Raw genomic sequence first — 16944 nt, forward strand, 5'->3', positions numbered from 1 at the left:
GTTTTCACAAGTGCCGACTATTGCTTATGGGTACCACGCGGGGTGACAAATGCTAACAATTATTTTCCTGAAGCAGGTTATCTCTCGATCACAAATTTATATGATAGCAAGGTCAAAGTAGTAGCTTTGTATGAAAACAATTGTTATTTATGCGCGTGACGTCATCGTATGTTGTTTCCACAATTGCTGACAATTGCTTATGGGTACCACGCCGGGGGACACATTCTAACAATGATTTCCCTGAAGCCGGTTATCTCTCGATCACAAATGTGTATGATAGCAAGGTCAAATTAGTAGCTCTGCATGGAAACATTAATTGTTAATGATTTCTAGAGAATATGGGTTTTGGAAGATACAATTAATCCTGAATAAATTTCCGGGGAATATGCAAATATATACTAAGTGCGCGTGTGTGTGTATATAAGTGTCTACTATATATAAAGCCTTAGACCCAGGGGTAGATAGTGTCTATGGTGGATACTGGCAGCATGACGATGATGACGGAATTCTGTCTCGTTTTCTGCTTCGTTCCATTCGCCCGAATCTTGCTTTTCATCACGAAGTGAAATTTTATTTCCAAAAGAACCCCTCCATGACTTTATCTGCCTATTTATTACCAAAATATGCTTTGTCAACAGTACACGTCGTATCTGATATTACATAGTACAGGAAAACGTAGATATTTGGCCAGTAAAATCATGTCCATCATGTGGAACGGTGAGATCGACTGCAGTATCATCATCAATGTTTTCCCTTCCAAATGAATGAATAATAAACATGAATGGGTTCTCATCTCAATAAAGACACGAGGATGCACAGCAGCAAGCTGATCATCATTATTGCCAATGCTCAAATTTGCCTTTGGATTTGACCTTAAAAGTGAGGCATATTGGGCTCACACACTCATGTGTTCAATCGACCCGAATGTCCTGGATGAAGGGATTCGCCCTTCCTTTGAAGTGGTGGGATGTCACTCCCAAAGCGTTCGAGTCTTTTTTCTTTTTCCCCCTGGCATTTCACACGAGCACACATTACCCGTTGGTTATATCTTGTGGACACCAACATGCGAAGGTCACGCAACATGGAGGCCTTTGCGGTCACGATCTTCTTGTCCGTGGGCTTCGGGAGCATAATTTTGACAGCGGCAAGAGAGCTTCACGTTGGCAGCGGTGGAAATGAAGGTGGCGAGAGTCAAGAGGGCCGCATTTAGGATTTTGCCGATGGAGAGGGTAACCGTAAACGTGCCACTGTGCGTGGGAGAGACGGACTCCGACTCAGACAGCCGTTCGTCGTCACCGCTGAACGTGCGGATGGTGCCAATGTGGCGCTGGGACTCGATTTGTGCAGCCGCTGGAGTCGCGTGCAGGTGAGTGGGCGATCAGAGCAGACGTAAGTTTTTGTTACGTCTCGTAAAACGTGAGTGCAGAAAAAATTAACCCGTAAAAACAAAGTTTTTCACTCTAAATCCTTTATATGCGTGGCGGCTAGAGTCCTCTCGTCCTCTGGCTTGAGATGGCTGCCACCAATGGGTCAGATGATTGTCTGCCAGCATTAAGCAATTGGTAATTAAATATTTAAAAAAATTTCCCTAAACAGTGTAAAATTTTGGAAAAAAAATTTCACGAAAATTTATTGTCACGCACAACGAGTCTGTGTGGAAAATGTCAGCTCGATTGGATCACGGGAAGTGGGTTAAAAAACGACCGAAAGATTTGCACAGTCGTAAGCAAGCAAGCACGCAAGCACGCAAGCAAGCGAACTTAATATAAAGGATTTAAAAAGCCAACGGCCATGGAGTGTACAGCCACATCAACGGGTGCGTTTGACTGATAGGTTGCACGGTTCAATGAGGTGAGAGTTGTGGGTAATGTTTGTCTCTAAAATTGTTGAAAAGCAGACGCTGTCGCCTCGACAGACCTGGTTTTCACCTGAGGACGGCTGCTTGCGTTGTGGCCGAAACGTCGTGAGAATTATTTTATTATGTTTTATTTTTATTATTTTATTACTTCCCTTCTACGTGACTTTACCGAAAGAACCAAAAAGATGTTGAAAAACATTGAAGCATTTGCAGAGATGCAAGGAGTCAGTTGAATCTACAACCTACCTAAGCACCTTGCCACCACACGTATACAATCACCAAGTTGTTAAAGCGCATGTGATATTTGACTTGAATATTGATGTGGATTAGTCTGGAGAATGTCTATGTGCTTTATCGGTATTAATAATTATGGATGCATACAATATTATCTCATTTTTTTAACGTACATGTTAGAGACTTAACACAGGTTAAGGACATCATTTTGACGATTTTCATAATTATTCCAATCTTGTGCAAGCGGCACGCAGTCAACATACTTGGCACTTGTCATAAGTCACTTTAACACGTCGTAACCTGCGCTTGTTCTCTGATCTACATGCCTCGCTGTGTCTTTTCAACCAAGTTCCATTTTCTTCATTCATGTCCATTTGTTTTGCCATCCACACACAACTTCAGATTAAAACGTTTACTCTTTAGGCACATTGAAATGTTTCCTTTTATCATCAAGTTCAGCTTTCCGAAAGTTCTCTCATGCATCTCTTTATTTGATCGCTTTTTTTCTTTGTTAATCTTGGCGAACGATTTTCTTTGAAAGAAGCATTTACAGTTCCCCGTCTCCTAAAAAGACGTTGATATACATGCCATAGAAGGGAAATTGTAGAGCATGTTTATATTATTTGCAAAATATCAGTACTACATTTTGGGGTCTCAAGTTGGGGAGGTGGGGGGGCAATCGACTCCATCGCCACAGACCAGATATTACACTTGTCTGCACCACCTGAGGAGGTGAAATGTCTTCATTCGTTCTATTTTATTTGTGGCCAACATCAGCGAATTGTGTGATAACAATTTGAAGTTGGTGAGTTATCAAATAATTCATTCTTACTGGTCATATATACACATTGGCGCGGCTGAAGTGATTCCACATTTTGTGGTACCAATTTATGCTCTGGCCTAAAGGAACTACTGTTTTTTTTTGCTCTTTCAGAATCTGCCACTGTGAGGGAGATGAGGAAAGCCCTCTCATCGTGCCGTGCCAGTGCACGGGCTCCCTGCAGTTTGTCCACCAGGCGTGCCTGCAACAGTGGATCAAGAGCTCGGGCGCGAGCTGTTGCGAGCTATGCAACTACAGCTTTGTCATGGAGAGCACGCTGAAACCCCTGTGCAAAGTAACCAGCACCGGGCATTGCAACCCCAACGCACACGATGGCACAGCGCTCAAGCGATAGAATTAAGTCCGTGAAATATGGAGGCCTTAAATTAAAAAGTAGGTATCCATACTCTTTGGTTCTTTCGGTAAAGTCACGTAGGTAGAAAAATAATCGATCACGACGTTTCGATCTTAACACAAGTGATCGTCATCAGGTGGGACAACCACAGCAAGAAAAAACTGCTGAAGTGGGCCAAATAAAAATATAAGTAGGTAGGTCATGCCCAAATAAGGTGGTATGGAACAGGAATCCAAATAAATAATAATTGTTACGATTCCATGCTCGACCCAATGCTCAAACCCACAAAACCTGGAACCCATGCTCGACCCTCCGCTTGAGTGTATCGATCATGACCTACGCTGGCGACAATAATTGTTACCATAACACGTACATCTGTTACGAATGTCGATTTGACGTGCTGGACGTGGTGTTTTTTTCTTGAACAGTGGGAGAAGCTGCAGATGACAGCGCGGGACAGGAGAAAGCTCACGTTTTCGGTCGTGGTCCACGTCGTTGCCATCGTGTGCGTGGTGTGGTCGCTCTACATTCTCGTCTCCCGAACGGCAGAGGAGATTCGCCAGGCTCAGCACAGTGGTGCGTGCAGCACCATCTACAAACATCTTTCCACCCCAACACCTGCTCTCACCAAAACGGGGCTCAGTTGAAGTGGCCAGGTGGCTCAGTGGTCAAAAAGCGCTGAGCTGGCACGACCGAGATCCTGGTTTCGAATCAATTTTGCCTGTGATTAAACCGGGTTCTCCAATGTAATGAGTTGTATGTTGAACTTATTTCGCCACCAAGCGTGTTAATCAGAGCTGCGAGTTTAATGGTGTCAGCCTGGTCACACCAATGACTGCACAATAAAACCCCCTATGACATTAAATTTGGTTCTGCACTGAATTTGGCAAAAATTCCATCTGCGATAAATAAAAATATCAGTTTGTCCCACAATGATCAATTTGATCTGTGGCAGAGCGGGTGGGCAAGTGAAACCCCCTACCGTGGACCAGATCTCACTTGATCGGATTTCAGAGGCAGTTCTGTGATATCTCCTTCCACAGACCAATCATTAACATGGGGGTGGACTGCTCTGCGAATTTCAAACACTGATCGTACAATTGGGACAAAACATATGGAAACGATTAAAAAAACGCAGTAATCAGTTATGCACTTTAAAAACTGCCACTGAGCTGTACATGTTGAAATATTAACAACGTAGTTGGCTCCGTAATGTGCGAAAGTTCAACATACATACACTATTTAGATGATTGGTAATATTCTTCGGAATCCCAATGTAACAGCAAATAATCTATTTTTGTATCCCTTCTCCAACAGCTCATTGACAACTTACAGAAACATGGTATATATTGAACTGGTTCCTATTGCAGGTGGAACCAGTGAACCAATGCCCAAAATCACCTGACGTGCCCTTGCCCTCGTCACCTCGTTCTGCAGCTCTCAATATAACATCGCTTATTAAATACCTCCGTGGTCAAACGCGTTTTTTTGACGCATTACACAATGCTTGCAACGGCGTGACTTTTGCTGCAGCTTTCTTTTGTTGTTTGCAGGTGTGCTGGAGTGGCCATTCTGGACCAAGCTCGCCGTGGTTGCCATCGGGTTCACGGGCGGAACGGTCTTCATGTACGTGCAGTGCAAGGTCTACGTGCGCATGTGGCGACGCCTCGAGGCTTACAATCGCATCATCCACGTGAGCAGCTGCCCCGAGGCTCTGGCCGAAGAGCTGCTGTCAAGGAGAAGTCTGTCCACGTCGTCACCCGCCCGCAGCCTCCAACAGAACGCACCCAACGGCAAAGAAACGGAGGCCGATGCCCTCTCCGTGGAAACCAACGCGAACCGCTGCGTGGACAAAGGGAAATGCAATGCGGAGAATACACCCGAATGAAAGTCTCAGCGCTGTCCCTGTCAGCTTTCCCGAACGGTTCACGATTGCTTTTAGAAAGCGCTACCACACACCCAGAATTTTATGCGCGTAGTCAGACTGACCGAGTTTACCTGGAATTCTGGAAGTTCTACAAAATCAAGGCCGCAATTATACATATTGGGACACCCCCCCCCCCCCCCAATATTCTATTACTATAAAAAAAAATCATTGCTATGCTATGTAAATAAAAACAACAATTTGCTAAATCTTGGCCACAATATCTGGACTTTTCATATAAATCAATGCATAGATTTCTGCTTATATTATTGTGGTTATGGTTGTATTTTATTAATCCCTCATCTCTGCCATTACATACAATGAAACAAGAAATGGAAAAATAAATAAAAACAGAGCAATGTAATACAATATACTATTTGACATTATTGTAAAAAATAAATAGAGTCCATCCAATGTGTTAGTGAATATTTAAATATTTTACGCAGGAAATGAGTTTTAAAATTTAGATATTTTTCTGGGTTGGGACCCCCAGGAAGATTTGGTCCGTCCCAATGTTGACTCCATGGCTACGGCAGTTTCCCTTTGACAGTTAATGTTTTGTGTTTTAGAGAATGTGAAGAGGTCCACGAGGGGTTTTGTGTGCGATGTCAAGGATTCAGACAAACCAATGCGATAGGCGGGCGGCGGTGGCGCACGCTTGTAACTCGGCGCCGCGGAAGGCGAGGGTTTCGTGTATCGCACAAACGTTGTGAAACTTTCCTCCCCATGGGTGTTGAGGAGGCGTACCCTGGCTTGTCAGAAGGCGGTGCAGCAAAAATGTGAACTCCATCTGTTCCAACCGATGTTTCCACCTCCCACAGTTGAGTTTCCTCCAGGAACTACGGTTTTATTAATTGGGAGCAGAGTTTGGACAATTGCTGGTGTCTGGCTCAATGCGTGGCCGCCGACCTGCTCGTCTTCGGTTCCTCGTGCCTCCCAGTTCGTCCTCGCTCTTTGACAGCTATCGACACTGTGCGGCGCATTTCACGTTGAATTACACGTTCACTTGCAGTTTGTGTCAAAAGTTTGCTGAAGAAAGATGGTTGTAAGAACCTGCATTTTGATACGGGGGTCCTCCGATATACGTCGGCATTATGGACTGGAAAGTTGCTACTTATAACGAAACGATGTTCAACAGGAACTTTCCCCCATGAGAATAACGGGAAATGGGGGGGGGATAGCGACTGCAAGAGCATAAACATTGCCGATGCGACGCAAAGCGGGCCAATGCCTCCCATAAGAAACAATGGAATAAGGTTGGGATAGGGAGCATAACTTAGGGAAATGTTACATACCTAGCAACCAAAATATGTACTATCCTGTACAACACAATGTAGATATTTATAACCAATTCCGAGTTTTAGAACCTTTAAACATAATGTATACTCATCTCATTTAAACATTTTTATGAGCATTTCAATAGCCCTGTACACTTTAAAAGTTTCCCTTTTTTTAATTGAGAACACTTATTTGTGCGAAATGTATATATTGGGGACCCCCACCCCCCCATACCACAAACCTGAACTGATCATGGTGAAAGGGCATCTGCTACGTAGTTATCTGAGAGAACTCTACTGGTTAGTTGGGAGACGATTGCGCAAGTCATCCAGAATGCTCCTCGGTCTCATCAGATCTGAAAAGCCAAGCAGCTTTGAGCCTGGATAGCGCTTTGGAAAGGCGATCGCTGTGCAAGGTTTGTCATTGGCTGCGGGGGCAACATGGTTGTGGGCAGCGCTGCAACTAACTTAAGTTGTCAAATGATTAGACATACCACGCGTTAACATAAACCCACATTATTTAATACCATTCATGGTGGGAATATATTTTATTTTGAAACGCTATGATACAGTCGCTTATTTCAGAGCATTAACGCAGACTTACACACAAAGCCTGCGCATGGGTAGGTGGCGTGATTTATTTGTGACGTGGCGTCATGGAGAAGCGTTTCCCTCCATTTCATCCGCGTCATCCTTGTCGGAATTTTCCGCCGCCTGTTCCTGTTTCTCTGTTGCTGTGGCATCTTTGGACGAGACCTTTCTCATCTTGAGGTTTGGCAGACCCTTGAGGTCCCCATCCCACTCCCTGCAGGGTTGGTACAGAACACAACAATTGTCAAATATTCTGCACTTACAGCATACTCGCTCGATGTTAAGTAATAGCAGTGATGTGCATGTTTTAGATATTATATCCTAACCCTTATAACTCTTGTATGTATTCTTGTTGGCGATTAACCACCAATCTACAACAAGTCACACGATATCCTTACTCAAGTGAGCAGTGAGGTAGTGCTCATATCCTGTTCAGTCCTCACAGCGGTGGTAACTATACATTCCTATGGCAGGGGGTGAGTCTATCCATGCAACTGTTCACTTTCTCCCACAAAGTGGTACTCACTGCATCCACCCCAAATTGTATGATGGGCCAAGTCAACCCTTCCAAATCAGGAGTTTCACTCACAACCTTCCGATTGCGAGCCACTCTCTCTACGGCCGGATCCACGTGGCCGCTTTCCACAAATACAACCTTTAGCTTATAAAAAAAATTTGACAGATTCAACAATAACACTGCCTGAACGGAAAGGTAAATAATGGTCGATGCTCTGGGAAATGGCCCTTCTTCGTAGCGCATGCGCTATTAAGACAGACCATTTCCTGAAACATCATCGATTATATTTCTTTTTTAGGCAATGTTGATACGTGCTTTTTTTTGTTCAATTGTATTTTTTGCACCACTGCCGACACAGCAGCAATCACCAATTGTTTGCATTAACGACCTATAAAGACGAAATAATGTGTGACTCAAACCAGACGTCATGAATAGCCATGAGTGTGTTGACACCAGGGGGTAAATGACCACGATGCCCCGGCACTAACTAATGTTGAACTTCGTGTTGAGCTACTGGCCAGCATATCACGATGGGGCACTTGAACGCGGCATACCTGAACACTCTCAGATTCTTTCCATTGATCACATCAGGAACTTCTGTAAGGAGAGATTCCAAAAATAAATTGTCATTGCGATCACTGTCAATGGAAAAGTTTTAAAGTTACACACTCGAATGTCTTTCAGATAAGTTTTCAGTGACTATTGGTGGCTGCATCTTTTTAAAGAATTATAATTCTCCCAGTTTGCGTGATATGATTGAATTTGTCATGTACGGCGATTGTGTGGGAAAGTGTTACAAACCGATATTGTGCTCCCAATGTCCTCAATTGTCAACTTATAAGAGTAAATAGAAAGTATATTCTGACTGTCATTCAGTCTAGTCACCCACATTGATTCCGCCTAAGTTAAAAACAACATTCAGTTTGGAACCAATCAGTGTCAAGCCAAAGTGATCGTTCACCAGTCCTCGCTATAATTATCAATGTCTCCGAGGTGCCTTGAAGTTCTGACTTCGGTGCAAGGCAGTTTTCCCGTCTCGACGGCTGCTCAAGGTGCACGGGGGAGGGGGGGGTGGGGGGACGTGCCGAGGCCGGTGCCGTCGTAAAGCTCGCGCTCGCGCTGCAGCGTCTGGCGGATGGCGGCCTCCCGCGGGCCGTGCTGTCGGCCCTGCCGCCCCGTCACGCTGTTCACCAGGTCGATCTGCTCCAGCTCCGCGGCAAAACGGTCGAGGTATCTGCAAAAAAACATCGTTCGTAATACAGATTTGTTTGGGTTAGATCACGTAAATATAAATGTGTGGTTAAACTCGCCACCACCCGACACAGCCAATGAGCAAGGTTTTGTCACGTAAACAGAACATGCCAAACGTTACTAGTACAGCACACCGCTGTGTTGGAGAGCAGCTACATTTTTAACAAATCTGATGAAAACCACACAATAACTTTACGTGTGCAGTAGAGTTACTGTAAATAACATATCTATATTCACCAGGATCTCAATAACGTCCCTCACCTTCACTTTAAGTGGCACAAGCCCTTGTGGATCTAGGCACTTAACCTTCAACAATGCAACTCCAACTGTGATAATGCATTGAAAAGCCAAATAAGAGTTCACATGTAGTCACAAACAGCTCGTGACAGACCCGACGCAGAAGATGCCTGGCTTCAATCGGCTGTGAAGCTTACGAGCCACAGCCAAAGACCGTATTCTCACAAATCAAAGGCAGATGCTGATACTCGATGCACAAATGGAAAATAAAAACTCTCCAGTGTGCGACTGTGGTCATCCAAAACGAACCATGGAACATATGACTCAATGGCCCATTCACAAATACAATGGAGGCATCATAGCCATACACTCTGCTACTCATGATGCAATTATTTGCAAAATTATAGCTGTTGCTCTCCATCAACGTCAGCTATATGAACAGGACTGTATACATAAGGAGATGTGCATCATTCGTGAGCAGCAGGCCAAATAGGCGACTTCAATTCAGGATGATGATTAATTATATGCAACACACCAATATTGTGGGCGCATTCTGCTTACACATCTCTTATCGTATGAACAAGCCAACAGGATTTTGCAGCCTGGTCAATGTTACCACCATATGGATGCATTACAATAAAAAATTATCCCAACATGAAGTTTGATTCTTTCGCCTTATTACAGGGAATGGTTATTCATGTTGCTTGAAGCGCGTTGGCTGCTTGTCCTTGAACTGATCGACAATGTCGAGCGCTTGTGGAGTGCCACTGACCTTTCAATGACAGCACACATTTCCTGTTTTGTGTACTGCGTCTTGTCGCCATCGAGGTTTTTTTTAAACCAGTCTAACTTCTGTCCTGGGGATAAGGAAAAAAAAAGCCAAGCAAAGAATTAGCAATTGCATAAAGAGCTCTATATACGTAAAGGTAATTGCCCAGAATGTGTCCAATCTCATCAGATCTTGGAATTACAGCGGGACCGAGTCTGTATAGTACTGGGGATGGGTGACCACCGTGCATAACAGGTTGTTATAGGCTGTGGGACTACACAGTCAGTGGCAGAGGACTGTGCGACAAAACCCCAAGTTGTGCTGCAGCTCTATTCTACCACTTCGATACTCTCTGGCTTCACTCTCTCTCTAGCGTAGGGCAAGTGTGTGCAAACCACACGTCCAAGTTGAAGTCAGTGAGCCATGCGATAGCTTCAGGAGCAGCGCGACTAATACTGCTCAGTCCATCGGAGAGCGGCGTAGGATGCAGTTGTTTGCAATGTGGTCCATCGTCTGGTTCAGGTTGTCGCAGCCACGCTGTGGGTTGTCTTTAATTATCCACTTGTGGAGGTGGGCGCAGCGACCTGTTGCTGTTCTGAAACGGTCGATGGAGCACCGTAGTTTTCTTCGCAGATCAATGCCGTGCATAGTAATCGTGGGGTCGTCGATGAGGCTTTCATTTGAAATGTCCACAGAACTCCAGAGTGTTCGCCAGCGGTCTTCATTTGACCCCACTTCATCCAATTTGTTTCGCACGATCCCAGATTGGTTTCCGGGATTTCAAACGAGTTCGTGGAGGGTTAAACGCGTTCGTGGAGGGTCTGGCCTCGCTAATCTGCACTGACCAGCGTGAGGCATGGTAAAACAATCCACACGACCCCCGCACACTGCGTGGGGGACGCCCGCGCCCAGCAGTGGGCTGACAAATGTGTGGAGTGGGAGCCGGTCGTTGACTTTTAGAAGCGACCTGGATTTTACTCCTACCCATATTAAATTCACCTCATTCTATATCTAAACCTAGTCTGGGCCACTGCTCCATTGAATATAGCTTTTTTTCCCACCGAGGAATAATTGATTGAGCAGGCATAGATGAATCAGAAAACATTATCAGGGTGAATCATGACATTTTACTGGTGAATATATAATCAGGTTTTCTCCAGTCAGCTGTCTGCAAATGGACCGATGATAGTCATACAATGAGCGAAGTGTCGTTTGACAGCAGACCCAAACTGATGGCTTGCTGAGTGTGTACAAACAGCAGTGTATTGGCAAACACATCGTTTTTTATCCAGAACACAGGAAGCCATGCATGTTCAGACAAGCACCGCACTTGTGTTCCAAATACTCAAGGGACTTTGTCACGAATTGCTCCGTGTGATTCTGAAGCCAAGACGATTTTCTTACTCACCAATGAGGTTCAGCTTTACAGCCTTGACAGTTTTTAATCTGAAACAAACAAAAAGCAACACTCTTAACATACAAGTCAGTATAAATGCAAACAGTTTAGAGTATAGTAAATATACTGATGGTGCTATGCAGTTTATACTTTAGTTTTTTATGTAGTTTATACTTTAGTTTTCTACGTGGTTGTTTAGTAACTGCAGCTACATACTATTAACATTCCTTTCCTTTGTTAATGCTACTCTCTGCACCCTCCCTTGGTGCTGCTGATCCTGCATAATGCATGGGCATAATATGACTTTGAAACCCCCTGCCCACCTCCTACGCATTTCCCATGAATATGCTAAATTCCTCTTGATATGCCCATTCTTTTGTTAAGGCTCTCTTCTTCTTCCACCTCCAACTCAGCTTATATATAAGCTCCTAGCTTGGCAGTGTCTCGTTCTTCACCTGAAGACGGCTGCTTGCGTTGTAGCCGAAACGTCGTGAGAATTATTTTATTTTATGTTTTATTTGTATTATTTTATTACTTCCCTTATACGTGACTTTACCGAAAGAACCAAGAAGAAGTTTACAACACTGCCTATTCCCTGCTCGATGAAGGCCTTCCCCATGATGTGCTGGTTGTATGGGGTTGTTTGGCCATACTTCGCCACACTGGTCAGTGCGGTGTTGGTGATGCACAAAGCCTCTGAAGCAGTTCAATAATTATCACTCAGGAATGATGTACGCCGAGACTGGGAATAAAACTCGGGATTTTGGGTTAAGTAACACTGCTGTACCGCTATGGTGTTTGAGAAACTAAGGAACACTAGTTTCAGCTTTCTGAAACGTTAGCTGGAAATTTTTTTACCCATTAATTGCACAGTATTCTAGTCATCACCACCATACATTTGAGTAAAACACCTTGGTTGAGTACGAACTGAACCCTTCAGCTCGTGTGCAAGTGCTACGTAAATTGTTGCATTGCAAGGCAGGGGACATGGCGATGGTTTGAGAGCGGAAATCAACCAGCAGTGGATAGCTCATGGCTGCTCGATGGACTGTTGCTTTACAAGACCGCATGCAATGGACGTGATGGGGGGGGGGGCTTTATCTAGCAGTGGCCTGATTACAGCCGACGATGATATAGCCCCCCCTACGATGACTCCTCCCCGGCAGAAGTTGTAACGTGAAATGTTTGCAAAGTGTGGCACGCGTCGCGGTGTCTTGAACGAGCAACGTCCGTACTTTTCCTTCTTGTCCTGTTTGTGGGCTTCGCGAGCCAACTGCGCTGCCTTGCGGCTGTAGGGGTGCACCGCCTTGGCCACAGGCTTCGCCTTCTGAGCTTTGGGCTGCAGGCACACACACACAGGCGGGACACGAGCTGCTGCGCTTGCAACGACTCTCTCCAGAACGCACGTGTCCGCATTAGCTTCCGCATTGGCCCCTTCTCGCAGCGGACTAAGCCAGTCCGCATGGTGTACGTGTCTAGTAGCCCTTTGGACGAGGGCCTCCCCACGCGGTGTGCTTTCACAGGGGCTCATCTGACCGTACTTCACCACGCTGGTTAGGTGAAGGCAGGGTGTAGGGAAGGGCAGTCCAATGGATGTTTTTCTGAGCCGCCCTCTGCTGACAACCTGCATGGTGACAATTAATTTACTAACACGTATATCTCTTACAGATGAACTATTCTACTCAGGTGTGCAAGCATCGATTATTTTTGATCTGAGATATTGTGACTGGTTGAAATTGAAATCCTGGAGGCGTCAGATCAGATCCTTCATGTACCACAAGATAATTGGGGTCAGTGGGAGGGCTGGTATTCGTGGCTGGTTGGCCAAGTTGGTCAGGGCTCACACAGTACAACAGTGCTTTGACACACTCATATTTACTCACAAAGTGATGCTAACAGTGACCCCGAACAGAGTGCTGTAACACTAAAACAATGACACTGATAAACTACATCAGGACCAGTGAGACACGGCGTGATGCGATCACGACATGCAGCAACACGGCACGCAGCTGGAAGCTGCACGTGCCACTTGTCACGAACGCATCTGTACACAAGTGCATCTCACCGTGGGGAGCGGTGGGTGCAGTGGCTAGCGCAGTGCTTCTCATTCAAAGAGCAGAGTTCGATTCCCGTTCACGGCCAACATCAGTGACGAATATTTGAAGCAGTCATGGGTCTCCCCTAGGTCGACTCGGCCTTAAATAAATGCCCGGTGCAGTGTGTAAAGCATCAGCACTGGGGAGACAAAGGCTTCCCGGCGTGTGCCGTCCTGGTCTTTAGGTGCTCGCTAACAGCACTTGCCCCAAACAGTCTCTTAAACGCTGTGAGCGCGTGAATCGGTTACAATTTACAATCAATTAAACTCCTGCTCGTTTCATCATCATCATGCTGCACAGCAAAGTGCACTGCCTGACTAACAACAACAACATCGCTGGGCCCTTCTCGCTGCGATGGTAGCGGCCACAACTCTTCCGTGTCTCCAACCCTCCCCATCGCTCGACCCGCTGTGTGGTGGGTTATCGAACTCATTTATATTTACGCGATCTAACCCCCCTACCCCCCAATTTTTTTTTTTATATTTTACGAATAATAATGGTCGCGAAAGCCTAAGTGTTAAAATAACATTCTTGGATCTTTTGGTAAAGTCACGTAGATAGAAAATTAAATTCTAAATTTAAAGCAAAAAACCCACGACGTTTCACACAAGCGGTCTTCTTCAGGTGAAGAACCAAGAATATGAATTCCTGCAGTCACGAAAGTTTAAAGTCTAAAAATGTTTTTAAAAACCGTGGGAAGGAAAGAGTGAGCCGTGAGGGACGAGCAGCGGAGGGCACGGGGAGGCGATTAGTATCCACGTGGAGGGAGGAGAGGAGAGCACGCAGAGTGGGTGCGTGGAGGAGGAGGGAGAGTCGGAGGAGTTTGCAAGTGGCGGACGCGTCCTCGTGGAGAAGAGAGAGAGCGCGCAAAGAGGAGAGAGCGTGGAAGGTGTGGGGGGGGCGAAGGAGGACACGTGAAGGGTGAGGGAGGACCCAGGTGGAGGAGAGAGACGGCGCTCCGCACCATGGCGATGAGCAGCAGCAGCAGCGCACGTGGTGAGCGACACCGAGAAGCGAGACCCGGAAGTTGTTGACCCCTTCGCCCCGCCCACCGCGACGCCCCGCCCACCCCGACGCCCCGCCCACAGCGACGCCCCGCCCACCGCGACGCCCCGCCCACCGCGACGCCCCGCCCACCACGACGCCCCGCCCACCGCGACGCCCCGCCCACCACGACGCCCCGCCCACCGCGACGCCCCGCCCACTTCCTGGTGTCACTTCCGGGTGTGCGTGCTGCTGGCAATGGATTTGCGACGAAGACAAAAGCTGTGACACAAACATTCAAGATGACACGTGCCATGTATTTAACGTTTAAAACAATACGCACATGTGCAGTGCTATATGTCATGTTAACGTATGACATTGACACGCATGGAAAGTGTTGAGTTGTGTTATATACTCTTTGGTTCTTTCGGTAAAGTCACGTAGGTGAAAAATAATACATAAAAAATATAAATAAATGTTATTTTTTTCACCTACGTGACTTTACCGAAAGAACCAAAGTATGGATCCTTGCAGTCACGAAAACTTCAAATCCAGAATTGTGTTATATATGTACGTCAGCAGATGTAATTTGTTAATTAAATTAATTATAATATCCATAAGAGGTTTTTTGGAGGTTATGTCACGTAAATATAAATGTGTCGTTAAACCAGCCATAATATATGTATCTATGATAGGACAATTCACTCTCTTCACACGCCTGCCCCTGCACACACACAAAGCAATCGGGATTTGTCGTCCAAACACCCAGTGGGCCACGTGTCGTTCTGGGGGTGTCGTTTCAATACGAGAAAAACACGGGAACGGCTTCGACGTTTAGTGTTTCATCAGCAGCGTGAGGCTTGGCTCGAACCAAAGCAATGCTGATGATGAGCTGACAGACGTTATAGAGCAAGGGCCCTCTCCGCTTGCACGTGGTGTCTGATTTTCAGAGGTTATTTTTTTGTGTTCGTCCCAATGGGTTTTTATATAAAACACATTTAATTTAAAGGTACACAAAACACGTTGGTAAGAAACTGATCATTGGACCTCCGTTCAGAATGTACGCACATTATGTATATTCTTGGTTCTTTCGGTAAAAGTCACGTGAAATCACACCTGATGATGATTGATGGTGTTGTAGTCGAAACGTGAATTTTATTGTTTTATATTTTTATTATTTCCCTTTTACGTGACTTTACCGAAAGAACCAAGAATATGAATCCCTGCAGTCACGAAAGCTTTAAATCAAAATTTTACATAATTTGTGTTGAACTTCTTTCGCACCATACGTAGCCAACCGCGCTGATCGGAGGTGCGCGGATAAGACGCGGTGATTGAAGCTGCTCGAGATAATTCCAAGTTGGAGGTCACAATGCAGATGTAGCCGCGCCTCGACATGCCCCATCCATGCTGCCCCGTTTGCTCTGCAGCCTCTTGGACGCACGCCTCATCCACTCCGTCTCGGTCATCGCGATCGTTTAGCCATACTTCACCACACTGGTCAGTGCGGGGTTGGTAGGGGCTGTAAGGATGGGGACCCAGGACAGGTTCGGATATCGCTTGACACTAATGTCAACCGTGGCTGGGAATCGAACTCAGGTGACGACGGTTCAGAGTTAATCATTGCGCCGCCGTTCCACAGCGATGTTAAATATCACGCGAAATTCGATGTCAATTTAACTTCCCCATGACTCCCACTGGGTGGCAGTGAAGCTCCATGCGACTGGAAACTGTCAGGGGGCATCATCGTTCGCGGTGTCAATCGGTCAATCCCCTTGCTGGATGAATGACTCCCCCTCGATCCTGCGATTTCACCGCTCCGCCTCTGCCGAGGTGACGTTTCCCGTAACGCGTTGACGATTGACCACGAACCATCGACCCCTTCTCAGCAAGTGTCCCGCACAAACAAGCTGGGCTGCATTGCCGGAGGGCTCTCAAAGTGTGGTCCCAAGAACACCGCTGGCGCGATTTTTATACCTTTTGTTTTGGGCGTTAATATTTTGACTTGGGATATTGAATTTATAAATGAAGATGGGTAAACTACTCCGATTAAACTACCGTAACCCTAAGATCTAAATGCTCCTTCCTAAAAAAACCCATCTGATTGCTGCGTTCACAAAAAAAAAAATATGTTCCGGTAATGTGAATCATTTAGTTGTGGCTGGTATTTAGAGAGAGAAGGGAATGATTTTGTCACCGGGGATAGAAGGGGTTGAGTGGTCCGCGGAAATGTTTGCATCGGCTGAGCAGTCCGTGGGCCAAACAAGTTTGAGAAACACCGCTGCGGAGTTTGTACACAAGAGGTTTTTGGGTTATATCGTGTAAATATAAACGCGTCGTTAAACCCATCACCACCCGGCACAGGCGATTAGTAAGGTTTGTCATGTTAACAAAACATGCCAATTCGTTACCAGTACAGCACACCGGTGTGTTGGAGAGCAAGCCCACAACATTTACAATTCGAATACGACGCATCGCCAGTAATTACAACCAGCTTCATCAGGCGACAGCCAGAGTTGTGGAGAAATCCTAGTTTCTCCAAATTTTCTGCTTTGAAGAAGAGTATTCTCCCCAATGAGGTTACTCAGCTTAAGACGTAGGCTTTCGCAACCAATACCACCCATAATAGTATGTA

The 16944-nt window shown here is 45.8% G+C and overlaps 2 protein-coding genes across 3 annotated transcripts; one reads left to right on the top strand and one right to left on the bottom strand.

The window, feature by feature from the left end:
* The first annotated feature begins 386 nt into the window (after positions 1-386).
* On the top strand, positions 387-5277 carry LOC133354468 (E3 ubiquitin-protein ligase MARCHF8-like). Its single transcript, XM_061571318.1, has 4 exons — positions 387-1366; positions 3027-3207; positions 3696-3843; positions 4821-5277. Exons 1-4 carry the CDS (start codon positions 1176-1178, stop codon positions 5153-5155), a joined length of 855 nt encoding a protein of 284 aa, XP_061427302.1. The 5' UTR covers positions 387-1175; the 3' UTR covers positions 5156-5277.
* TMA16 (translation machinery associated 16 homolog) lies at positions 2421-14367 on the bottom strand. Of its 2 annotated transcripts, XR_009756589.1 has the most exons (8): positions 14290-14367; positions 12465-12568; positions 11242-11279; positions 9837-9921; positions 8662-8810; positions 8131-8173; positions 7073-7273; positions 2421-5109 (listed from the first exon to the last, which is right to left on the bottom strand). XR_009756589.1 is itself a non-coding variant. In XM_061571319.1 (7 exons), exons 1-7 carry the CDS (start codon positions 14290-14292, stop codon positions 7123-7125), a joined length of 573 nt encoding a protein of 190 aa, XP_061427303.1. In that variant the 5' UTR covers positions 14293-14367; the 3' UTR covers positions 6969-7122. The 2 variants fall into 2 exon arrangements, 1 of the variants encoding a protein (XP_061427303.1); XM_061571319.1 differs by lacking the exon at positions 2421-5109 and having other exon boundaries at positions 6969-7273.
* Positions 14368-16944: the final 2577 nt, after the last annotated feature.

The sequence above is a fragment of the Lethenteron reissneri genome, chromosome 47 (genome assembly GCF_015708825.2).
Source record: "Lethenteron reissneri isolate LAM-NWPU_2019-01 chromosome 47, ASM1570882v1, whole genome shotgun sequence".
Taxonomy (NCBI): domain Eukaryota; kingdom Metazoa; phylum Chordata; class Hyperoartia; order Petromyzontiformes; family Petromyzontidae; genus Lethenteron; species Lethenteron reissneri.

What these genes read in the sequence shown, in the direction of transcription:
- LOC133354468 (XM_061571318.1), top strand. Translation starts at nt 1,176, where the DNA reads ATGAAGGTGGCGAGAGTCAAGAGGGCCGCATTTAGGATTTTGCCGATG. An exon ending in CGCTGAAACCCCTGTGCAAA is followed by an intron (nt 3,208 to 3,695) that starts GTAACCAGCACC and finishes TTTCTTGAACAG; the next exon opens with TGGGAGAAGCTGCAGATGAC. An exon ending in TCGCCAGGCTCAGCACAGTG is followed by an intron (nt 3,844 to 4,820) that starts GTGCGTGCAGCA and finishes TGTTGTTTGCAG; the next exon opens with GTGTGCTGGAGTGGCCATTC.
- TMA16 (XM_061571319.1), bottom strand. An exon ending in AAACAGGACAAGAAGGAAAA is followed by an intron (nt 11,280 to 12,464) that starts GTACGGACGTTG and finishes TGTTTGTTTCAG; the next exon opens with ATTAAAAACTGTCAAGGCTG. An exon ending in AAGAATCTGAGAGTGTTCAG is followed by an intron (nt 7,274 to 8,130) that starts GTATGCCGCGTT and finishes CCAACCCTGCAG; the next exon opens with GGAGTGGGATGGGGACCTCA.